Raw genomic sequence first — 26447 nt, 5'->3', positions numbered from 1 at the left:
TCCCTCCATTTTTTCCCAATCCGACCATCGGAATGTTCCCTTTACCTACCTTGCGACTCTGAATCTGCAGGAAGCTGCAGCATGAGCGTGATGACATTATAGAGACGCTCACTGCGCAGACTCAGAGTTTCCCTCCTTGACGTTCCGGACTCGCAGCTCAGGCAGGCTTTTTACTTTTAACACTTACCAGCAATACTTACTTTGTGTGTCCGACCCGAGCCTGGAGGCCAGACCCAGAAGAGCGACCCGACCCAAACCCGACACATGTCATCGGGCCTCGTCGTGTTCGGGTCGGGTAGCGGGCCTTTGGACCATATGGCCCATCGACCCTGCTCCGCCATTCAAAATGATCATGGATGATCTTAGGATTCAACTCCACTTTCCCACCCGCTTGCCATATCCCACAAGCTTTACAAGCTTTATAATATAAGCTTTTATTTTAATTTCAATACGAGCAAGGGAGATTTTGTTGCTATAACAGGCAAATCAGGAATGCCCCAGTCCCTTATTAGTGTAGATTGTGACCATTCCTCACACGCTGGTTAGTAGAATAGTTACTGTTCCCCACAAATCAAACTCAGTTAGCCATTACAACCATAGTTATTGTAATTATTGCATCTCAACTGATTTAACCTAGGGTTACAGCTGCATTTTGTGGCCATGATACAGAAATTGGTTATTGAACTATGAAAGGTGCACCTGCCTACCTTTATAACTACCAGATTAATGTTCCAGCTTCAAGAGCAACTTAACGCAATGAAGCGGCAGCTGACCGAGAAAGAAGAGTTAATTGCCACCCTGACTACTGGAAGGTAAGAGTGTAGTACTGAGAGGCATATTACCAGTGTGTGTATTTGCTTGTATCCAAGTGTGTGTACATTCTAAGACAGCATTTATTTAAAGAAAAAGAAGCAACAACAACCATCTGTATTTATACAGCACCTTTAATGTAGTAAAACATCCCACGGTACATTGCAGGAGTGTTACCAAACAAAATTTGGCACCAAGTCACTTGAGGAGATATTAGGGCAGATGGCCAAAAGCTTGATCAAAGAGATAGGTTTTAAGGAGCATCCTAAAGGAGGAAAGAGAGGTGAAGAGGTTTATGGAGGGAATTCCAGAGTCTAGGGCAGCTGAAGGCATAGCCACCAATGCTGGAGCAATTAAAATCAGGGGTGCTCAAGAGACCAGAATTCAAGGTCCCCAGATATTTTGGATGGTTGTGGGGCTGGAGGAGATTACAGAGATAAGGAGGGGTGAGGCCATGGAAGGATTTGAAAATAAGGATAGAATTTTAAAATCGAGGCGTTTCTTAACCAGGAGCCAATGTAGGTCAGTGAACACTGACAAAGTGAATGGGACTTGGTGTGAGGTAGGACATGGGCAGCAGAGTTTTAGATTACATCAAATTTATGGAGGATAGAATGTGGGAGACCAACCAGGAGAGCATTGGAATAGTCAAGTCTAGAGGTAACAAAGACATAATGAAGGTTTCAGTTACAGATGAGCTAAGGCAGGGGCAGAGTCGGGCAATGTTAGGGAGGTGGAAATAGGCAGTATTAGTGATGGCACAGATATGTGGTCAGAAGCTCATCTTGAGGTCTGATATGTCACCAAGGTTGCGAACAATCTGGTTTGCAGCCAGACAGTTTACAGGGAGAGGGATGGAGTTGGTGGCTAGGGAACAGAGCTTGGGTTGGAGACCAAAGGCAATGGTTACAGTCTTCCCAATATTCAGTGGAGGAACATTTAACTCATCCAATAGTGGATGTCAGACGAGTAGTCTGACAATTTGGAGACAGTGGAGGGGTCAAGAGAGCTGGTGGTGAGGTAAAGCTGGATGTTGTCAATGCACGAATGCTGTGTTTTTGGATGATGTCACCGGAGGCAGCATGTAGATGAGAAATAGGAGGAGGCTAAAAAGAGATCCTCGGGGGACAGCAGAGGTAATGGTGTGGGAGCAGGAAGAGAAGCCATTGCTGGTGATTCTCTGGCTACAGCTGGATAGATAAGAATGGAACCAGGTGGGAGCAGTCCCATCCAGCTGGACAACAGTGGAGAGACGTTGGAGGAAGATGGTGTGGCCAACGTTGTCAAAGGCTGCAGTCAGTTCAAGAAGGACATACGAACATACGAATTAGGAGCAGGAGTAGGCCACTCGGCCCTTCGTGTCTGCTCCGCCATTCAATAAGTTTATGGCTGAACTGATTACTCCACATTTCCACCTACCCCCGATAACCTTCCACCCCCTTGCTTATCAAGAATCTATCTACCTCTGTCTTTAAAATATTCAAAGACTCTGCTTCCACTGCCTTTTGGGGAAGAGAATTCCAAAGACTCACGACCCTCTGAGAGAAAAAATTTCTCCTCATCTCTGTCTTAAATGGACAACCCCTTATTTTTAAACAGTGACCCCTAGTTCTAGATTCTCCCACAAGGGAAAACATCCTTTCCACATCCACCCTGTCAAGACCTCTCAGGATCTTATATGTTTCAATCAAGTCGCCTCTTACTCTCCTAAATTCCAGCGGGTAGAAGCTTAGCCTGTCCAATCTTTCCTCAAGACAGCCCGCCCATTCCAAGTATTAGTCTGGTAAAACTTCTCTGTATTGCCTCCAACGCATTTACATCCTTCCTAAATAAGGAGACCAGCACTGTACACAGTACTCCAGATGTGGTCTCACCAATGCCCTGTATAACTGAAGCATAACCTCCCTTCAATTCCCCTTGCAATAAATGATAACATTCTATTATCTTTCCTAATTACTTGCTGTGTCTGCATACTAACTTTTTGTGATTTATGCACTAGGATACCCAGATCCCTCTGCAATCTCTCACCATTTAGATAATGTGCTTCTTTTTTATTCTTCCTGACAAAATAGACAATTTCACATTTTCCCACATTATACTCAATTTGCCAGATGTTTGCCCAGTCACTTAACCTATCTATATCCCTTTGTAGCTTCCTTATGTCCTCTTCACAACTTACTTTCCCACCTATCTTTATGTTGTCAGCAAATTTAGCAACCACACCTTTGGTCCCTTCATTCAAGTAATTTATATAAATTGTAAAATGTTGAAGTCCCAGCACTGATCCCTGTGTCACACCACTCGTTGCATCTCGCTAACCAGAAAATGACTCATTTATGCCTACTCTCTGTTTCCTGTTAGCTAGCCCATCGTCTATCCATGCAAAATGTTACCCCCTTACCCCTTGAGTTTTTATTTTGTGCAATAACCTTTGATGTGACACCTTATCAAATGCCTTCTGGAAATCTAAGTACAGTATATCCACCGGTTCCCTTTTATCCATGGCACATGTTACTTCTTCAAAGAACTCCAATAAATTGGTTAAACATGACTTCCTTTCCACAAAACCATGTTGACTCTGCCCGATTACCTGGAATTTTTCGAAGTGCCCACTATCACGTCTTTAATAATAGCTTCTAACATTTTCCCAATGACAGATGTTAAGCGAACTGGCCTGTAGTTTCCCGCTTTCTGTCTTTTTCCCTTTTTGAATAAAGGAGTTACATTGGCTACTTTCCAACCTAAAGGAATCTTCCCAGAATCTATAGAATTTTGGAAAATTAAAACCAACGCATCAATTATATCACTAGTGACTTCTTTTAAGACCGTAGGATGAAGTCTATCAGGACCCGGGGACTTCAATAATTTGCTCAGTATCACTTGGCTTGAGGATCATTTGTTAAGACACTTTGTTGACCAAAAAGGACCCTATAATCATAAAATTATAGACTATATTATTATTTAAGTCTTTAAAACCCTCCTTAAAACCCAAATCTTTGACCAGACTTTAGGTTTCTCCCTTTTATTATCAGCTTCTTTGGCTTGGCATCTATTTTTGTCCGCTTACACCTCTAAAAAGTGCCTTGGAACATCTTTGTATGTTAACCGTATGTTGTTGTATTTTTTGTACAATGCAGAAATGTCTGAACTGACTTAACATAGGATTGCCAGTCATGGTTGCTTTGTTTATTTGATTTCTACAGGTCAAAAATAGATTCTGAAGTGCATTTTACAGGCACAATTTTAACATACATATGATCTCAGAATTGGAGGGAGGTGATCATATTTCTACATTCATAATGTCACAATAGAACAGTGACCTTGCTTCAAAGGTTAATTTCTTTTCAATCTATATGAAATGCACACAAAGAGCTTGCATATGTATAGTGCCATATCTCAACTTGTAAAGGCGCTATAGCAATGCAAATTGTTGTTTTATAGTTACTTTTGAAAAGCACTCCTGTTGCTATGTAGGTAAACAGCAACCAATTGCACAAAGCAAAGTCCCATAAACAGCACCTGAAATGAATGACCAATTAATCTGTTTTTGGTAGCGTAAATTGAGGGTGAACTCCCTTTTCTTATTCAAATCATGTCATTGGATCTTTTGCATCCACCTGAACAGGCAGATTGGACAAAGTTTAACATAATATCTGAAAGACAGCACGCCTCAGTACCACACTGAAATGTGCTTAAGTTTCTGGAGTCCAGCTCAAACCTACAACCCTTTGACTCAGAGGCAGGAGTGAGTCAATCTGACACTTAATACAATGTAATTGATAATACGAGTGTTATAAGATGAATACTTCAAGGAGATGTGTGTGAGATGAAGTTTTTAATCTGCTCGTTAGGTTGGTTTTTGAAAGTATATTTAAGTATGTGCTTTTTTCACTATAGTATATATAAAATATATTTGAAGTAAATATTTTTATGCAGTGGACCCGGTGTGATACCATGCTTTGCTGGGCTGCAGTAAATCTTAGCAGTGAATCGTTGGGTCCAGTATCTGGAATCTGTTGAGTAACATTCCACATCCATGGTGATAATTATCCATATTAATACTTGATTTAAAGAAACAAAAACTAATGCAGGTAACAACAAAATTGCATTGCAATTGTTATAAATTTCATGTCTGTACTATTGAATTAAGCATCATGGATCATTCCCATATGCCCAAATCCCCTCTGATCAGGAGTTTACCCTTACTGCTGACTGACTGTTCTTACGATAGTGTGACCTGAGGGCTATAACACGTGCTGCATGTGCATTTCTCTGGAAGGTGGTCTGATTGGCAGTCTAATGAGACAAGGCCAGTTGGTGGTAGGGCTACCCAAACCTGCAATCTCCACCACTTGGAAGAACAAGGACAGCAGGTACATGGGAACACCATCACTTCAAAGGTCGCCTCCATGGTACACACCTTCCTGTCTTGGACATATATTGCTGTTCCTTCATGGTCGCTGGTTCAAAATTGTGGAACTCTAATTGTGGGATTATCTTGACTACACGAACTGCAGCAGTTCAAGAAGGTAAACCACCACCCATCTCGGGAGCAGCTAGGAATGGGCAATAAATGCTGATTCTGCTGGTGATGCTCACATCCTCAGAATGCATAAAAAAGAAACAACAAATTGGTTTAATTTACAGACAAAACATGATTAAATAGAAGCAGTTTTCAGTTAAACTTGCTATATTTCCTAATACTTTTGGAAAATATTAGAGTTCCCACTGAACTCAATAAATAAATTCTAATATTACAGACTAGAATATGTACTAATGAACCCATTGTCTCAAACTGATATGATATGCGTGAAACACAATTCTGTTATCTACATCATCTTGACACATACAGTGGCTCTCATCTGCATCCCAAACAGAAGTTAACCCCTTGTCATCTGAATTTAACATAAAAGTGCAACATAATATAAATTAACTGGAAACCCCTCTATTGTGCTTTAGAGTTTTTGAACATTTTGTTATGGTTGTATGTGGGGGTGGGGATGGTTAGATTCACAGGAGTGTCATGTGCTTGAGCCTCTGGGATAAAGGTGGGATTGACACACTGATAAGCTTTCTAGACTGACCATTGAAACTGCTGTCCTTCATGGTTCACTACCATGTTTCAGATGCTTGCAGTAGGCATTCACACTTGAGAAATTGGGATAACTGAGTTCATGCATACACAGCAAGAGTTAATTGACAAGGCCTGCACCCCGGAGGAAGAGGCCAACCCCTGGACAGGGAAGGAGGTGGAGGTCAAACAGTTTTCTCTACACACAAGCTACACAAAGAAGACAAGATCACATATTCTTAGTCAATTGTGAAGCCTGTGATGAGGAGCCAAGCCAGTGCTGGAAAGTAATTAGAGTTGGACAAAAAGAGAATAAACAGTGAAGATTTAGCTAACTAATAGGGATTGTGCAATGTGTTTTGTTGTTGTCACAGGAGGAATTACAGAGCCTGAAGTTTTCAAAATCTTCATTCTCAGGATGTGAGCAGGACTGGCATTTATTGCTCATCCTTAGTTTCCATTGGGAAGGTAGAGGGACCTGCTACTTGTTCAACAAATAGCCAGCTTCTTGATTTTACAATGACCTTGTGTCACCAGAGTATTCATCAGTTCTACCTTTCAGAAGGTGGAGAGGTATGCAGAAAGACAGCTAAAGGCAATTCTGCTATCCAATCCTTGTAGCAAAAGGGTCTCATTTTTACACCCTTGAGTCAGGCTAGATATTGGGTTGCAAATTGAAACTCCTGATCATGATGGATACAGCTCTGCCTACAGGAGAGATCAACTGGAAACTGAGAGAATGACTAGGATAGAAACAAAATTTGTAACAGCCTCCAAGGCCAAATAGATAAAACTGTTAAAGTCGGCCTGGAACTTCAACATTATGACATTTTGACCCCGTGTGTCGTGCACCTGGTTCCCTCCCCTTGGCTAGCCCCTGTGCCACAATAGGGCCTGTGTGGTGTGCACCATTTCTTGTTAGACAGTATCTGCAAGATTTCTTGACTTCTCCAACTGACATACTTCTACTCATTTATCTTTAAAGTTTTTCTTTTTAAAAAAAAGGCTTTGTAAAAAGTGCCATGTTTCTTTCAATCTAATTTTGGCATCAGTCCAATATAAGTACCAGTTATTTAATGTGTATTTACATATGCTTTTTTCCCCTTATCTCACTGCAGGAGCCGGAGCAGATTGGAAGCTCAAAAGGTTTGTGTTTTGGTTGAAAATCACAATTGGTGATGTTAGTAGATGATCTTTTAACATGTTAACATGTTTGTGTGACAATACTCTTCCCAATATTTTGGCAGAGATTTTAACCCCTCCAAAAGAAACAAGTTAACACTCCTATCATTTAATGCACAGGGGGAATGTCATATGAACATCTCAAACCTGTTTGTATGCCGATACTAATAACAGTAATTCTTGGGGTAACGAATGTAAGGTGCTTTGAGAAACTGATCTTGAGCCCCACTTACAGTATTCCTACATGTTTGTGTGTTTTGTAGTTGATTTACATAGAATTACATAAAATTAATAGCACAGAAACAGACCATTCAACCCAACTGGTCTGTGCCACACAAGCCTCCTCCCACCTTTCTTCATTTCACTCTATCAGCATAATCTTCTATTTCTTTCTCCCTCATGTACTTACCTAGATTCCCCTTAAATGCATCGATGCATTTTGACTCAACTACTCCATCCAGTAGCAAGTTTCACATTCTCACCATTCTCTGGGTAAAGAAGTTTCTCTTAAATTCCCTATTGGATTTATAGGGACTATCTTATATTTATGGCTCCTTGTTTTGGATTCCCCCACAATGCCAACCCTATCTAACCGCCTTCATAATTTTAAAGATCCCGTCTGGTCACCCCTCAAACCTTTTTCTAGAGAAAAGAGCCCCAGCCTGTTCAATCTTTCCTCATAGTTATAACCTCTCAGTTTTATTATCAACTTTGTAAATCTTTTTTGCACCTTCCCGAGTGCCTCAATATACTTCTTGAAATATGGAGACCAGAGCTGTGCACAGTACATTTAAGATTTTCCATAAGGTTTAAACTAACAATGAAGCAATCTGAATAAATGCTCATCACCTATTGCTGCCTTAGATTAATTTACAATTATTTATATTGATCTGCCAGAGGACGCAGAAAGAAGGAAATACTATAACATCAAATGAGTAAAGGGGGTGGCTTCAAACGTCCTTGTAGGTTTTATTAATCTCCTGCCATAACTCTGGTGGATGGTACCCATCAGGTTGTGTCAGAGCTTTGCTGTTTCTGGCATTTGCTGACATTCCCAGTAAAGGGTGCGACCTCTGTCTGCCCCACACAAGGCAAATGTCAGGAGGGAGGAGCCACATGTGGAGTCACATTGCAATGGGAGATTTCGAAATGCCTGGGTCAGTTGGGATTCAGCGTAGTGTTGGAGGCTGGTATGCAGAGCAAGATCAGATGTATGGGGCTTTACGGACCAAGGAAGAGGACAGCACCCCTGACGACTCGGTGGGGTCAGTGACGGGAGGAAGTAAGACTCGCCCATTGTGACGAGTGCTGGTTCATCTGGCTGCATTAGACAGTGAGTGCTGGTAATGGACGCGATGACCCATGCAAATTTGGGACCTTCCCACTGACACCAGAAAGACCAGTGGCGCCAGGACGAAATGATCCTGGAATAACGGTCAGAATTGCTCCCAGGGATTTTCGGGGCCGGTGGCTTCTGGCACCCCATCGGGGAATAGCAGTTTTATAGAGGAGGAGTTTTCCAAGGGGAAATAATTAAATACAAAGGCATGTCCCCCTTGTTACAGTTATTAAAATTCTCAAAACTGTCAAGGATTAGGATGATTGGGAACTACCCAACATGTTGCATTAGCTCTGGGCTGCAGGACCGATTGATGTAGAATCCCCATCCTATGATTAATCTTTCATTGCCACTGTGCACAATGATCACACACTACCCATCATGTACTTGGCACTCCTGACCTACTGGACCTTTTATACCAAACTATTCTATTCAATGATTTGATGTACTCAGCAACTTTCAGATACATGTAGTGCAGTGGTGCTGTTTTTAAAAATACTTCATTTTGTATAGTGGATCGGATACCTTTTATTACTCTAGTTATTTCACTGATTAAACATATCATGGCCCGGAGCAGGTAACGTTTGATCCTGGCTCACATTACCCTGAAGTAGATCTGGGTGCTTCCCCCTGATCCTGGGTAACAGACCCTCCAACTTTACTTTTCTCAGAGAGACAGGTATAGGAAGAAAGGCAAAAAATGCTTCACTTTTCCTTTTGTCCATGAGCAACTCCTCTGACGATCAGCCAGTGACTGTACTAAATTTTCAGACCTGTAATGTAAAGCTCTGTGTGGCAGCACTGTAGCTGAAAATTACCCAGCATAAATTGAATGAATAAAAGTGTCTCCAGACTTTCCTACCCTTCCAACAATCACGCCAATCTAATTGGCAGCCATAAAAGTTTGCCTGCCCTCTCCTTGGTTTTCTTTAAATGTACTCCTTTCAAACTGTTGTTCAGGTTTGCTTGTCTACTATTTTGTAAATCTAGCCTGGACCTTATTTCCCTAATGTAAATCATCAGATAACACACATGAAGGATATATCATACTTCTATCTCCGTAACATTGCCCATCTCCGGACCTGCCCAAACACATCTGCTGCTGAAATCCTTATCTCTGCCTTTGTTACTCTCCAGACTCGACCATTCCAATACATTGCTGGCTGGCCTTCCACCCTCTGTAAACTTGACGTCGTTCAAAACTTTGCCCCCAGTGGCACAGTGGTAATGTCACTAGATTAATAACCCAGAGCCCCAAGCTAATGCTCTGGGGATATGGGTTCGAACTGAATTCAATTAATAAATCTAGAATTAAAAGCTAGTCTGATGGTGACCATGAAACCATTGTCGATTGTTGTAAAAACCCATCTGGTTAACTAATGTCCTTTAGGAAAGGAAATCTGCCGTCCTTAAATGGTCAGGCCTACATATGACTCCAGACCCACAGCAATGTGGTTAACTCTTAAATGCCCTATGAAATGGCCTAGCAAGCTACCCAGTTATATCAAACCGCTACAACGTCTAAGAGAAGGAATGAAACCGGACAGACTACCCAGTATCGACCTAGGTACTGGAAATGACAATGGCAAACCCAGCCCTGTTGACCCTGCAAAGTCCTCCTCACTAACATCTAGGGGCTTGTGCCAAAATTGGGAGAGCTGTCCCACAGACTAGTCAAGCAACAGCCTGACAGAGTCATACTCACGGAATCATACTTTACAGACAATGTCCCAGACACCACCATCACCATCCCTGGGTATGTACTGTCCCACCGGCAGAACAGACCCACCAGAAGTGGCGGCACAGTGGTATACCGTCAGGGGGGAGTTGCCCTCCTCAACATTGTCTCACCCGATGACATCTCATAACATCAGGTCAAACATGGACAAGGAAACGTCCTGCGAATCACCATCTACCGTCCCCTCTCGGCTGATGAATCAGTGCTTCTCCATGTTGAACACCAATTGGAAGAAGCACTGAGGGTGGCAAGGGCACAGAATGTACTCTGAGTGGGGGACTTCAATGTCTATCACCAAGAGCAGATTGGTAGCACCACTACTGACCAAGCTGGCCAAGTCCTAAAGGACACATCTGCTAGACTGAAGGGCCGAATGGGCGAATGCTATTTTCTATGTTTCTAGACTGGGTCTGCGGCAGGTGGTGAGGGAACCAACAAGAGGGAAAAACCTACTTGGCCTCGTCCTCACCAATCTACCTGTAGCAGATGCATCTGTCCATTACAGTTATTGGTAGGAGTGATCACCGCACAGTCCTTGTGGAGATGAAGTCCCGTCTTCACATTGAGGGTACCCACCATCGTGTTGTGTGGCACTAGCACTGTGCTAAATGGGATAGATTTCAAAAAGATCTAGGAACTTAAATCTAGGCACCTATAAGTGCTGTGGGCCATCAGCAGCAGCAAAATTGTATTCAACCACAATCTGTAACCTCATGGCTTGGCATATCCCCCACTCTACCATTACCATTGAGCTGGGCGACCAACCCTGGTTCAATGAAAAGTGTAGGAGGGCATACCAGGAGCAGCACCAGACATACCTAAGAATGAGTTGTCAGCCTGGTGAAGCTATTACATGCATGCCAAACAGCATAAGCATCATGCGATAGGGCTAAGCAATCCCAGAACCAGTGGATCAGATCTAAGCTCAGTAGTCCTGCCACATCCAGTCGCGAATGGTGGTGGACAATTAAAGAACTGATAGGAGGAAGAGGCTTCACAAATATCCCCATCCTCAATGATGGGGGAGCCCAGCTCATCAGTGCAAAAGACAAGACTGAAGCATTTGCATCCATCTTCAGCCAGAAGTGTGGAGTGGATGATCCATCTCGGCCTCCTCCTGAGGTCCCCAGCATCACAGATGCCAGTCTTCAGCCAATCCGATTCACTCCACATGATATCAAGGAACGGCTGAAGGCATTGGACACTGCAAAGACTGTCAGCCCTGACAACATTCCAGCAATAGTACTGAAGACTTGTGCTCCAGAACTTGCCCCGCCCCTAGCCAAGCTGTTCCAGTACAGCTACAACATTGGCATCTACCCAGCAATGTGGAAAATTGCCCAGGTATGTCCTGTGCACAAAAAGCAAAATCAAACATTCGCTCCCTCCACCACCGATGCACAGTGGCAGCAGTGTGTACCATCTACAAGATGCACTGTAGCAACGCAACAAGGCTCCTTAGACAGTACCTTCCAAACCCGTGACCTCTGCCACCTAGAAGGACAAGGGCAGCAGATACATGGGACACCACCACCTGCAATTTCCCCTCCAAGCCACACATCAGGTGAGATGAGAGTGACTGCCCCTGACATCAAGGCAGCATTTGACCGAGTATGGCGTCAAGGAGCCCTAGCAAAGCTGAAGTCAATGGGAATCGGGGAAAACTCTCTGCTGGTTGGAATTGTACCTAGCATAAAGGAAGATGGTTGTGGTTGTTGGAGGTCAATCATCTGAGCTCCAGGACATCACTGCAGGAGTTCCTCAGGGTAGTGTACTAGGCCCAACCATCTTCAGCTGCTTCATCAATGACCTTCCTTCAATCATAAGGTCAGAAGTGGGGATGTTTGCTGATAATTGCACAATGTTCAGCACCATTCGCGACTCCTCAGATACTGAAGCAGTCTGTGTAGAAATGCAGCAAGACCTGAACAATATCCAGGCTTGGGCTGATAAGTGGCAAGTAACATTTGCGTCACACAAGTGCCAGGCATTGACTATCTCCAACGAGAGAGAATCTAACCATCTCCCCTTGACATTCAACGGCATTACAATCGCTGAATCCCCAGTATCAACATCCTGGAGGTTACCATTGATCAGAAACTGAACTGGAGTAGCCACATAAGTGCTATGGCTACATGAGCAGGTCAGAGGCTAGCAAGCCTGCAGCGAGTAACTCAGCTCCTGACTCCCCAAAGCCTGTCCACCATCTACAAGGCACAAGTCAGGAGTGTGATGGAATACTCTCCACTTACCTGGATGGGTGCAGCTCCAACAACACTCAAGAAGCTTGACAGCATCCAGGACAAAGCAGCCTGCTTGATTGGCACCCCATCCACAAACATTCACTCCCTCCACCACCAACACACAGTGGCAGCAGTGTGTACCATCTACAAGATGCACTGAAGCAACGCATCAAAGCTACTCAGGCAGCACCTTCCAAACCTCTACCACCTAGAAGGACAAAGGCAGCAGATGCATGGAACACCACTACCTGCAAGTTCCCCTCCAAGCCACACACCATCCTGATGTGGAACTATATCGCTGTTCCTTCACTGTTGCTGGGTCAAAATCCTGGAACTCCCTTCCTAACAGCAGTGTGGGTGTACTTACCTCCCATGGACTGCAGCAGTTCAAGAAGGCAGCTCAGCACCACCTTTTCAAGGGCAGTTAGGGATGGGCAATAAATAGTGGGATGTTTGCTGATTGCACAATGTTCAGCACCATTCGTGACTCTTCAGATACTGAAGAAGCCCATGCCCAGATTCAGCAAGACCGGGATAACATCTAGGTCGGGAGTGTGATGGAAAACTTTCCACTTGCCTGGGTGTGTGCAACAACACTCAAGAAACTCGACATCATGCAGGACAAAGCAACCCGCTTGAGTGGCACCCCATCCACCACCTTCAACATTCACTCCCTCCACCACAGACGCACAGTGGTAGCAGTGTGTACCAGATACAAGATGCACTGCAGGAACTCACTAAGGCTCTTCTGACAGCACCTTCCAAACCCGCGACTTCTACCACCTAGAAGGACAAGGGCAGCAGATGCATGAGAACACCACCACCTGCAAGTTCTCCTCCAAGCCACACACCATCCTGAATTGGAACTATATCACTGTTTCTTCACTGTTGCTGGCTCAAAATCCTGGAACTCCCTTCCTAATAGCACTGTGGGTGTACCGACCCCACATGGACTGCAGCGGTTCAAGAAGGCAGCTCACCACCACTTTTTCATGAGCTATTAGGGATGGACAATAAATTCTGGCCAGCCTGGTGATGCCTACATCCCACAAATGAATTAAAAGAAATCTAACTCGCACCAAGTCCCATTCACCCTGATCACCCTGTATTCGCTGACCTACATTGACTCCTGATCAAGCTACAATATTAAAATTCTCATCCTTATTTCAAACCCCTCCATGGCTGCACTCCTCCCTATCTCTGTAACCTCTCCAGCCCTTTGATGCTCCAAGATCTCTATGCTCCTCCAATGCTGGTATCTTGTGCATCCCTAGTTTTCATTGCTCCACCATTGGCAGTGGTGCTTTCAGCACTGGTGTCCTAAACTCTGGAATTCCCTCCCTAAATTTCTCTGCATTTCGCCCTCTCTCTGCTCCTTCTTTAAGATGCTCCCTAAAATCAACTGCTTTGACCAAGCTTTTGGTCATCTAGCCGAATATCTCCTTATGTGGCTCAGTGTCTAATTTTGTTTGATAATGCTCCAGGGAAGCACATTGAGATGTTTCACGATGTTAAAACAGCTATATTCTAATCAAGGGAGTACAGCAGCCTTCCACTGTTACCTGAACTCAACACACAACATGGACTCATTGTTGTGATGTTTATGGGTGTTTAGCACGCTTGCCAATTCCAAAGATTTTTGCTGGAGTAGAGGCTCAAGTTGTCAGTAAGGTTCAATAACTTTGAAAACTGGCGTTAGAACAAAAAGCAAAATGCTGGGGATGCTGGAAATCTGAAACAAAAAACAAAAGTGCTGGAGACACTCAGCAGTTCTGTGGAGAGAGAAAAAGAGTTAATGTTTCAGGTCGATGACCTTTCATCAGAACTGGAAGGTGTTTGAGATGAACACTTACGTCGTTTTAGTAGCAATCATTCTCCAGCTTCAAGCATCAGGAATTATTTTGTGAACAACATTCCATGTTTACTGACTGAGCAGGTTACAAACTCATTCACCACTTAGTGTTGGGCTGTTTATGCTCTTCCAGTGGGGAGCGACACTTCCAGGGATCCCACTTCAGATATAGGGCTGCTGTCCATGCACTCAGCAGGAAGCCAAGCATCTACATGGTAGGAGCGAGGATGCAGATGAGAACCTCCCAGAGCTCTTATGACATAGAAAGATGATGATATATAGCACAGAAGGAGGCCATTTGGCCCATCAAGCCCATGCCGGCTCTCCACAGAGCTATCCAGTCAGTCCCACTGCCCCGCTCGATCCCTGTAGCCATGGTGTATTCATATCAACATGATGATTAATGTTTCAGTGTCAAAATTTCAATGTCTAACTTGACACCAAATATATTGTATCATTTTAGAATGTATCTGACTTACCAACAAACTAAAGAAGCAATAAAGGACTACTTACTTAACAGTATGACCATTGACAGCTGCCAACAGTGAGGGACTGTTAAATGCAATCAGCATAACAATTAAATAAAGAGCTGTGGAATGACTACAGTGCAGTAACTTCATTGATTAATGATTACAGTCATAGAAACTTACAGCAGAGCTATAACAGAGCTGTGACCTCTAGGGATCAGTCCTGTGCTGTTGTTGATGAGTAGTTGGGTCTGAAGTGGGGCACGGTCATATTCTGGGTCTTGGAATAGAGCCCAACGTGGGGCTGGTGAGCCATGTTCCCATTCTGGGCCACGGAACAGAGCACAGTAGGAGGCTGGGATGCAAACCACAAATAGGGTTCGAAATGGGGAACAAAAGTTTAGAGCTAAGGCTACTGGACGTCAAAGTAAGTATGAGCTGAACCGTTTAGTAGCACTGGGCATTCATCTGTAGGTGTGTACTATATGCAGTAAGGAAAGCTCATGCAGTCTGTTTTTCATTCATCCTCTAGGGAACCTGTGAACCATTGGTGGAAATTCCAGTCTTACGTGAACAACTGAATCACTATCGGGTGGCATCTGAAACAGCTCGCAGTGAACTGGCAGCACTGCAGGTCAAATATAAGAGCAGTCAGGCTGAGGTAATACTGAGGCAGGAAGAGACCTGCTTTCAGATTGCAGAAAGTGTCAAAATATTTTTAATTTTCAGACAGGTATAAAGTTTAATAATTAAATCACAGACCTTTATTTCTTTTTTTAAAAAACCTATTGTTTCATAAGCTACAAACGCAAACACTGCCAGGCTGTTATTTTTCCTGCCGTCAGTATTGGTGGAACGTAAATGGGAGAGGAAATCATGAATAATCTGAGGACAGTTTCATCAGAATTTAATTTTATTCAGATATTTTTGAGTGTACTTCAAGGATAAGTTAGGGAGGCTATTGGACCAGTCAGACTCATCCTTCAACAAAAACCTACAACTCCCCCATCACAGCATCTCTCTGTCTTTTGAATGAAACCCAAGGTTTTGCCTTCACTCTCCCACTCAGCGCCCACTGCAGGAATTGATCAACTTTTCTCTGTGCAGATGTATTTTCTGATGTCAGTCTTGGACTATCCTTTTTCCGGTGCATACCTGTGTCCCCTTTATCCTGCAGTCATGGTTTAACTTGAAACAGTGTGTGGCATTAACCATTTGTCATGCAGGCCCCCACCTGCCAAGACTGAGGCACACATTATTTCGCCACATGAACATTAAAACTTAAAATTGCGGCTGGGAAAAAAAGAGGGCCTATCACAAGGAATAGCCAAGCTCATGACTGGAAAGACATTTGCATGCTAGCAGACAGTGTTGGAACAAGGGACCCAGCCCTTGCTTCCCCGGTACACAGAAGAAGTGGTCAAACCAGTTTAGTCACATGACTAACTGACTGTTGGAGTTTTTTTGAATTTGAACTTACTGAGAGAAAGAAACTCAGAAAGCTGTTTGCTCCTGGACTGAGAACATCTCTCTCCTGTCTGCTCCCATTTCTTTCTCACAGAACTCAAGACCCATTGAAGACAGGTGAACTCAAAGAGAGAAAGGTCTCCTACGCGAACAAGGTTTAAGAAGCATACTGGGCCCCGATGAAAAGTAAGAGCTGTCTACAATCAAAGATTCTGCGGCAAGCTGGAAACACAGAAACAGTAACAAAAAACCCCCTTCAGGGACTACCTCAAACCTCTCTATTTTTCTTCTGCTCTTTTCTGTCCTTGTTTGCATGTGAGTGTCGTATATCTGTAGGCGTTGACCGAATTAGAGTTTAAGTAAGTTGAATAAATTTCTCTTTTCTTCTTTAAACCTGAGAAAACCTGGTTTGCTCATTTCTGTGCCTTATAATTGGAAAGCTGTGAACAAGGATTCACCAAGGGGGAGCTCAAAACACAGTGTGTTTAAAATTAAACCCTGTTACAATAAGATCAGGCGAAGGATGAAAAGACCCCTAGACACCTTTCTCACCTGGTCGTAACACATTTCACTGCCAATTAACAGCATAACTGTCTCCGTAAGGCTCCCTTTCCTGCACCTCTGTTCAAGGCTGGAGAGTGCAAATATTTAAAACCTTTTCTCATAACCTCTGACACCCAGGATCAGCCTCATCAAATTTCTCTGCACCACTTGTGGGCTTTGCAGTTTCCCTTGTGTCTTGCTTATCCGATTTGATTGCAGTGTTTCAGTGTTTAGTTTGACTAAAGCATTGTAAAGCAACGAATGAACATGCATTTATATGGAGTCTTTTACGAGGCCAGGTCATCCCAAATGGCTTCACAGTCAGTGAAATATTTTGAAGTGTAGTCGCTGTTGTAATTTGGGAAACACAACAGCCAATTTGCACAAAGTAAGCTCTCACAAGGAGAATCGTGGGAACTGAGTGGTAAATGTTGCCCAGAGCAACTCCACTGCGCTTTTCAAATAATCATTTACATCCACCTGAGAGGGTAGACGGGCCCTTGGTTTAGGACCTTACCCAAAAGACGACATCTGCTCCAATCAGAAACCTACATGTTCTGATGAAGGGTCACAGACCTGAAACGTTAGCTCTGTTTCTCTCTGCGCAGATGCTGCCAGGGAGCAAGGGAGATGCAAAGAGAGGAAGCAGCAAGAAGGTTTTAGTTACAGAGACTGCAAACCCAAAATGAAAATGCTGCTCGTCACTCAAACCTTATTTCCAATTCAGAGCAAACCTGTGATGTGATGAGACACTTGTCATGCAGGCCCCCACCTGCCAAGAATGAGGCATATTAATTTCACCACATGGAAATTAAGTTTCAAATTGTTGCTGTGAAGAAGAGAAGGCCTGATACAAGGGGTTGCCAGGCCACTGGTTGGAAAGACATTTTTGAATATTAACAGACAGACTTGCAGAAAAAGGAGCCACTCCCTGCTCCAGTTCAGTCCACAAACAGACATGGTCAGACCAGTTAGTCACATAGCTAACTGGCTGTTACAGAGTTTGAACTGAGAGTTTTTAAATTATAGAAACAGTGTTTGAACTGACAGAAAGCTGAATGCTCCAGGACTGAAGCAGACCTCCTCTCTGCCTGTCTGCTCCCATCTCTTTCTCATGGAACTGAAACCCACTGAAGACATGTGAAGCCCAAGAGAGAGAAAAGTCTCCTACAGTGAACAACGTTTAAGAAGAATACTTGGCCCAAACGAATAGCCAGATCTACCTACAATCAAGGACTACAGCGAGCCCGAAGCACAGTAACAAAAAAGCCCTCTGCAGAGATTGCCTCAAACTTTTTCACTTTATTTTTCTTTTTTTTCTGTCCCTTTCTGCATGTGTGTTTCGCACAGTGTATACTAGCGTGGGCACATCGTGTATTTGTAGGCATCAACTGAATGAGTTTAAGTTTTAATAAAATTTCACCTTTCCTCTTTACACCTAAGAAAGCCTGTTTGTGCTAATTTCTTTGCCTTATAATTGGAAAGCGGTGATCAAGGATTCACCAAGGGGGTGCTCAAAACACAGTGTATAAAAATAAAAACCCTGTTACAGTAAGACCAGGTGAAAGCTGAAAGGGAACCCTAGACCTCTTTCTCACCTGGTTGTAACACACTCATGACTAGGGCCAAAATATAATGAGGAAGAGGTTGAATCATACTTTATATCATTTGAGAAAATAGCTAAAAGGCTAAAGTGGCCAAAAGAATTTGGACTCTCCTCTTACAAGGCAAGTTTGTGGGTAGGACTTATGAAACCTTTTCCCTGTTATCAGAAGAAAGTTCCTCTGATTATGAATAAACTAAAACTGAAAATCTAAATCCATATGAGCTAGTACCGGAAGCATATAGACAGAAATTCCAGCACACTCGGAAAATACCCACACAAACTTACCTTGAATTCAAAAGAATCAAACATATGGCTTTTGATCACTGGATAAAGACTCCCAAGCTAGAACCCACATATAAAAATTTGAGAGAAGTGATGTTGCTGGAAGAGTTTAAAAATAGCATCCCAAGTAGCACAAGAACCCCCATCAATGAACAAAGAGTCACAAGAGTAAGGGAAGCCGCAAAAATGGCCGACAACTATGAATTAATACATAAATCCCTAACTCAGAATAAATTTGGGTCTAGTAACTTGTTCAAGCTAGGGAGAAATAGCAGGGATGCAGAGGAAGCAGAAATGGGCTTGTGAGAAAAGGAGAGCAGGGATGGGTAGACTTGTCAGGAAGGACAGTATTGAGGGTCCAGAGCAGTCCACGAAGACTGTAGAAACTGAGGGGAGAAAACAAAACTCTGTACAATTGCAGAGGCCTGGAGAAGTCCCAAAAATCCCACAGGGGACGATAGAGCCAGAAGAATTTAAAAGGGCCCAGATAGAGCCAAAAAGATTTAAACAAGCTACGATGAAATCCGAAAAAACTGAAAGAAAAGCAACCAAGATATGGTTAGCTGAAACTTTTTTTTAAAGATTTAAATAGGGATGAAGAAAGCCAAGCGTGATGGAGATTCCTCACCTGGTTGAAGTGCTACAGGGGAGTGCAGTGGAAGCTGGACAACCACTTGTGAGCAGTAGTATCCCAGAGGACATGAGGCAGATTAGGGAAACACCTACCTCTGAAGTAAAAGGAAAAGGGAAGGTAACATACCCTAAAGTGAACCGCACTTGTGAAAATCACAAGAGAACTAAAAGTGAGGTCAGCATGGATCTAACCACTGAAGAATCACATGCTCAGGTTCCAAATCTAAAACTAATCAAATGCAACAATTTAGAGTCAGAACCCAGCCAGAACAAGGTGCAGGAAGACATCCCAGATGCCTCGCAGGGGCTAAAAAACAATGTATCACCCAAGAAATAACAACTATCAATGTGCCAGAACCTGAATGGTTAATGCCATGTATTGTGGAAACCGTAGATAAGGGGTTTTAGCTTGTACAAACAGAGAATCTTGCCACAAGCAGTAACAGAAATTTGCATACTACAAGCTTCAGCAACAATCACAAGATCCTGAAGATTAACATTCCTAAAGTAGTATAAACTAGTGTGAGAGGAGCTACAACCCCATTTGACAACACATAACCAAAAGAAGGGCAATTTTTTTGGTGGTACCTCATTGAAAGGATGATGGAAGAAACATAAACTGGGAGCCTGAGGAGTGAATGAAATGTATGTGAGAAGTGATCTGACCCTGGACTGTCATACTGTTTCTTTTCCCTCTTTCTAAACCCAAAAAACAATACAAAAATGAAATCCAAGGAATTTAATTTTTTCCCATTTGGGGGAGGTGTCATGCTCATCGGAGGTGTGATGATACAACATTCACAGAGTAACTCTGAAGAGTTATGAAAAAGTGGACTTCGACTTTAAAAATGAACCTTTATTTTAAAAAAGTGAACAATGGTCTGAAATGGACGCCGAAGCAAAGGGGATTAACCTTTCGTATATTCAAAGAGTCTGATAAAGACAAAAGACAAATTTGCAAAGCAAAAGTGATAATGAAACCAATCTCACACCTATCATAGAAACATTCCAGAATTGAATGTCTTTTTCTAAAACAAAGGAGGTGTGAAGTAGCCACGTCCTGGGCCATTATGCGATCACCATGGGAAAGAACCAGAATATCTCCAAACAGGAGGTGAGAAGTGACAGTTTTACCTTTAAAATAGGACGGGCAGAAAGAGAGAGAGAGAGCGAGAGAGACTGACTCAGAAGGTGAAGCTACTTGTAACTACTGGCATTCCAGGAAGCCAGAAAGCACATGTCCTACTGGAGAAGATCCGACCTCTACATCATACAGCACAGAGAGAGAGAGAGCTGGAAGTGACCCACCAACTACAACAGAACCTTCAATCAAGAGAGAAATCTACAATCACCACAGGACTGCGACTATTTGGACTTTGAGTCTCAAGAGAATTCAACAGGTTTATTGTATCCCTTCACCCCACAAAAACCCACCTCCCTCTTTCCCTTCTCTATCTGTTTCTTCTTGTATGTGTGTGCGTGAGTGAATATGTGATTGAATGAGGTTGTGACAATTTCAGGATAAGGCATAGTGATCAATAAACAATTGACTTTCTGTTTTTAAAAACTTACAAGAAAACCTGTCGCTGTCTGTTTATTTGAAAAATAAAAGACAGAGTCTAACCAAATACACTTGCAGCGGTCAGGTGGGGAGTTGAGCAGTGGGAACCACCCATGTCACACCACGTGGCTGTAATATTAATCTTGGCCAAAATAAGATGGCAATCGTTACTTTACACTGGATAATATTGTCAACAGAAATTATTACTACTTTGCATCCTGTGCAAATGTGTAACAATGCTGACATATTTTCTTCATAGCTTACAGATACTTGTATGAGGCTTGCATCCCGAGAGGGCTGTATCCAGGAGCTAAAGGCAGAAGTTGACAACTACAAGGTAGACAACGCAAGACAGCAATCTCTTATCGGTTGCTTGAGGGAAAGGATTCTGGAATTTGAGGAGAAGTCTGGAGCACTTCTTACATCAAAGACTGAAGCAGAAGTAACTCTGCAGGTCTTACAAAATGAGAGCAGGGAACTCCAACTGAGGAATACAGAATTAGAGAGCAAACTCAGGTAGGACTCTTCCTGATCTTAGAACACTGACTTTACATTTGCAGTGTTATTTTTTGAAAACTCCAAATAATAAATTTATCCATATGTAACCAGACACATACTGCATTTCAGACTCTACAGCTGTCATTCTTTCTATATGCAGTGAAACAACACCCTGTCATAATCAGTTAGATTTTCTGAGCCTCTGTTGACAGTGTAGCGTCTTGCCTGACAGGAGCGTGGATGAGAGAATTTAGCTTGGGGCTTATTTAAAATTAAATGATCAGAAAATAAAAGGCTGTTTCATCTTTTGTGTTCTTTATATTTTAGAAAACACTTTCAGCACAAAATTCCAATCTCTCATGCCCGTTTTTTGGGTGCTGCAAGTGCCCTTGGAAGTCCAAAATAACATCCGTGATGCGTGCACACTTCTGGTGCGAGTTGCACTGGACGTTATGTCAGTGAGGGCGTTAGCTTGTGTGCAGTGAGCGTTGCCGGAAGTATGCAGCGTAGACATATCATGACTTCCCAGAATGTAACACTGATTTGTTGCCAGCAGTGACAGTCCTCTCTTACTCACACACGACTGACCACACATTCAGCAGGAGGAAGAATTCCACCCCCCACCCACCAATGCTATTTAAAGGGAACATCAGTTACTTACATGTTAGTTGTTGATTAATTTCTACTGGCTATTGCCACAATTGTACGTGTTTCGTGCTTTCTAGAGCTCTTTAAAGCTGCTATAGTCTACAGGGAGTGGTACTACTTTATTCATAGATTGAATATGGGCATCGCTGCCAAGGCCAGCATTATTGCCCATCCCAAATTTCCCTCGAGAAGATGGTGGTCAGCCACTTCTTTGAACCATTGCAGTATGTGTGTTGTTTATATACCCACAGTGCTGTTGTGTAGGGAGCTTCAGGATTTTGAACCAGTGATGACGTATTTCCAAGTCAGGATGGTGTGTGGCTTGGAGGGGAACTTGCAGGATGGTGGTGTTTCCATGCCTCTGCTGCCCTTCTATTTCTAGGTGGTAGAGGTCACAGGTTTGGAAGGTGCTTTCTAAGAAGCCTTGGCAAGCTGGTGCACTGCATCTTGTAGATGGTACACACTGCTGCCACTGTGCACTGGTGATGGAGGGAGTGAATGTTTAAGGTGGTGGATGGGGTGCTGATCAAGAGGGCTTTTTAATTTTAATTTGTTCATGGGATTTGGGTGTCGCTGACTAGGCCAGCATTTATTACCCATCCCTAATTGCTCCTGAGAAGGTGGTGGTGAGCTGCCTTCTTGAACCGCTGCAGTCCTTGGGGTGTAGGTATACCAACAGTGCTGTTCGGAAGGGAGTTCCAGGATTTTGGCCCAGTGACAGTGAAGGAACAGTGAAGGGCTGCTTTGTCCTGGATGGTGTTGAGCTTCTTGAGTGTTGTTGGAGCTGCACCCATCCACGCAAGTGGACAGTATTCCATCACACTCCTGATTTGTGCCTTGTAGATGCTGTACCGCCCCCCCCCCCCAAGGATGTTGATAGTGCAAGATTCAATGATGGTACTGCCGTTGAATATCAAGGGGAAATGGTTAGATACTCGCTGTTGGAGATGGTCATTTGTATGGCACAAATGTTACTTGACAGTTATCAGCTCAAACCTGAACATTGTCTTGCTGCATGCGGGCACGGACAGCTTCATTACTGAGAAGGTTTGAATGGAACTAAACACTGCAATCATTAGCGAACATCCTCACTTCTGATCTTCTGTTGGAGGGAAGGATATTGATAATTCAGCTGAAGATAGTTGGGCCTAGGACACTGCCTTAGAGTCATAGGCCGGAATTATACCAGTCCATTGGAGATGGGCTGGGAGGCAGGAGGGGTGGTAGCTTTAACTCATGCTAGCCTCACAATTTTGGACTCACTGCTGTACAGCCACTCAACATCACAACTAGCGCTGGCTATTTGCTACAGTCATGGTAATGGGCAGGCAGCACGATGTTGGCATGCTGCCTGCATTACATTATAAAGGTATGGAGTAATTGTTGTTTATGGGGGCTGTACAATTTAACCCCCATTAAATTGAGAGAGCTCGCGCAAGACAATGCCTTTCCTTGTCCTAACTTTAGTTAGGTTTTTTAAAAAAGCACAATATAAATTTTGAAGAAAGCTGAATGCCTCAGATTTTGTCAGCTGCGCTTTGCTGACACGTAGACAGTGTAAACATTCTCGTAACTCACCTGTGGGAAGCGAAGGAGACAGACATACCTAGCATCTTTCCTCATTCTAATTTTTTTTTTTTAAGAAAGTGGATAAATTAAATTTTTATGGAAACTGATAGGAGGGAGTGGGAACAGGGTGAGGTAACCACTGACCTCTTGTGGGAATGTCTGTGAATAAGGTGTGGGCGTGGATAGAGAGATAAGTATGAGATGAATGACAGTGCAGCAATGGCAAAACACTGGGTTTGAGCAGGTAGTTGAAAAGGAAAAAGGTAGAGATAACAATGTGCATGAACAGGGAAGCAGTGGAAGTAAGAGAATGGTAGAAGGAGAAGGGGTAGTAGATAAGTAAAGGGATAGGGACGTGATGCAAGTGAGGGGAAGCATGTGTTGCAAGAGGTTGGGAATGGAGCAGCTAAGAGCTGCGTTAGCCCTGCAATTCACTACTGGAAAATACAGCCTTTCCATACCACGCTACCCACTACCTCCCGCCTGAAAGGAAAGAGAGAAAAAGATAGAAGAGAAAAGCAGAAAAGGACAGCAGAAGAGGAGGGGCGTGTTAAGGGGAAAGAAGCAGAAGAGAGAGACTGAGCCAGAAGGAGAGCGACAAAGAGAAAAATGAAGAGCAACAGATACTAAGAGTGCAAAGATATTCTCTGACTTACCATATGAGCCATTAAAACTGCAGATATCACAGATATGTATAGAGAAAAAAAGGACATATATATATATATGTATATATATATATATATATGATGTAGATGACATAATAATTGTCATGTTCAGTGAAATTATCAGTTGACATTAGAATTATGATATTTAAATTGCCACAGACTTGATTTAAAAACATTAACAAACTTAACATTTAACGTTCTGTCTTTTTTAATATTTGACTTGTCAGGAAATGTTCAACAGAATGGGATGAGGCCAAGCAGGAAGACACGAGAAGAATGAAAGAGCATGATGAATTTTTGGAGAAGCTCACCCTTGCCATTAATGTGGATTGTAGAGGAGCAGAACACCATCTGGATTTGCTTGTGTCACAGGTATATCGATCATACTTTACTGCAAAGGGACAATATCCCAAATAATGATTAATCACACCACGTCATGAGCCAAAATTCACATCCTGTCCAGGAAACTAACTGAATAGGAACAGAATAATGAACAGAAAAAAAACAAAACGGGTGTTTTAACTTTTTACTCTTTGGCAAACTGCTGAAGTTTATTTTAGAAGATTGATAACATCCTATTCCTCACATCACAAGGACTTCCAGCAGGTTATAATGAACAACCAAAGCCTGATATCAATCAACTGGAACATTCTGTCTCACTCAAGGCTCAGAGATTTCCATGTTCATTTGGAATAAAAAAAGTATGAGATCAAGTCTGTTGTTTATCAGCAATAACATTTCTTTTTAATTAATTCATTGAGAAGTAAAGGATTAGCAGCTCCCTTATAGAAAGTGGGGGCCAAATGCTGGCTGTCTCAGGAAGCCATTGGGAGCCAGCATGCAGTGGCAGGAAGGGTGGCGCACAGAAGGCACTGCCAGACATCGGCAGAAGGAGGAGATGGTGCCAGGACTATGGAGGCATGTTACCAGGGTCACATAGGGGCAGTGGTACTTGCTCCAAGGAAAGCACTCGGGGGCAGGTTTGTGGGGTGGAGGGGCCATCTGGATTGAAGGCTTGGCCTAAGAGAGAGGCCACTTTCCATGGGCCTCATCCAGCCAGGCCTTGGGGGGCCCCCATTCAGGAGGAGGGGCAGCTTACCGGGAGGGAGGTCCAGGCACTGGCGGGGGCACATCAGTAACCTCAGGAGCAGCAAGAGGGCCAGCCTTGGAGTGGGCCTGACGCAGAAGTGCGCAGATGGACACACCAATAGGCACCTGCGTGCACAAGAAGCTATCCCCAGAAAAGAGTATACCACCCGAGACTGAACTTTCTCCAAACGTTGGAGCAGCAGTGTCAGCAAGGATGCGGCTTTCCGGGGAGGCCGTCACTGACTTATGCGCCATGCTACAGGGTGAATGGAGACCCATAGAGTTTAGTGGACATCCAATGCCAGTGGCGCTGAAGATCACCATGGCTGTCAAATTCTACACCTCTGGCTCTTTCCAGGGATATACTGAGGTCGTGTGGGATCTGCCAGTCTACAGCCCATTGGTGCATTAAGGAGGTGATCAATGCAATTTTCAAGAGGACCAGTGACTATGTACCCCACCGCTCCGATCCATAAAATCAGGCGGAGATGCCTATCAGGGCAGTCTCTGGATTCTCCCAGGTGCAAGGTGTCCTCAGCTGCTCGCATGTGGCCATTAACACTCCCCCAGAACAAACAGCAGCCTTCACCAATAGGAAGGCTTCTATTCCATCAATGTCCAACTAGATTGCAACCACTGAAAGTGGATCTTTCAGGTGTGTGCACTGTTCCTGTGAAGTAGCCACGATGCCTACATACTTTGGCAGTCCTCGGTGCAGAGCTCCTCTGCCCACCCATGTGCCTTCAGGGATGCATACCTGGAGACAGGAGCTACCCATTAAAGACATGGCTGCTGACACCTGTGAAGACCCTATGCACAGGTGCAGAGGAGAGGCACAACACCTGCCACGGGTCAACCAGTGCGACCATCGAGCAGGCGATTGGACTTCTGAATATGCGATTCAAATGCCTAAACTGATCCGGTGGAGCCGTTCATTACGTGCCCGGCGAGGGTTTTGCGTGTGTTGTGGTTGTGCACTGCACAACTTAACACTATAGAGGGGGGAGGCATTGAACAATGAGGACATCGCTGATCGTGATTAAAGGCCTGCTCAGGTCACGAAAAAAATCTGACCCGAACCCGACAGAACCACAATGGATCCAAGCCCGACCCGACCTGACCACCGGAATGTTCCCTTTACCTACCTTGCGACTCCGAATCTGCAGGAAGCTGCAGCATGAGCG

The 26447-nt window shown here is 43.6% G+C and overlaps 1 protein-coding gene across 2 annotated transcripts in view; it reads left to right on the top strand.

The window, feature by feature from the left end:
- The window catches only part of ccdc170 (coiled-coil domain containing 170), a 98261-nt gene that overhangs the window by 10907 nt on the left and 60907 nt on the right, over positions 1–26447 (top strand). The window contains exons 2-6 of one of the 2 annotated variants that reach the window (XM_068044452.1): positions 736–812; positions 7000–7027; positions 15235–15363; positions 21054–21310; positions 24402–24546. In XM_068044452.1, the coding sequence (XP_067900553.1) occupies positions 736–812; positions 7000–7027; positions 15235–15363; positions 21054–21310; positions 24402–24546 (636 nt within the window). Of the gene's footprint in view, positions 1–722; positions 813–6999; positions 7028–15234; positions 15364–21053; positions 21311–24401; positions 24547–26447 lie in introns of both variants that reach the window. The other variant, XM_068044453.1, reaches the window with a different exon arrangement.

The sequence above is a fragment of the Heterodontus francisci genome, chromosome 13, assembly GCF_036365525.1.
Source record: "Heterodontus francisci isolate sHetFra1 chromosome 13, sHetFra1.hap1, whole genome shotgun sequence".
Lineage (NCBI taxonomy): Eukaryota > Metazoa > Chordata > Chondrichthyes > Heterodontiformes > Heterodontidae > Heterodontus > Heterodontus francisci.
The sequence above is the reverse complement of the archived record's forward strand: the minus strand, read 5'-3'. Positions and strand labels throughout refer to the sequence as shown.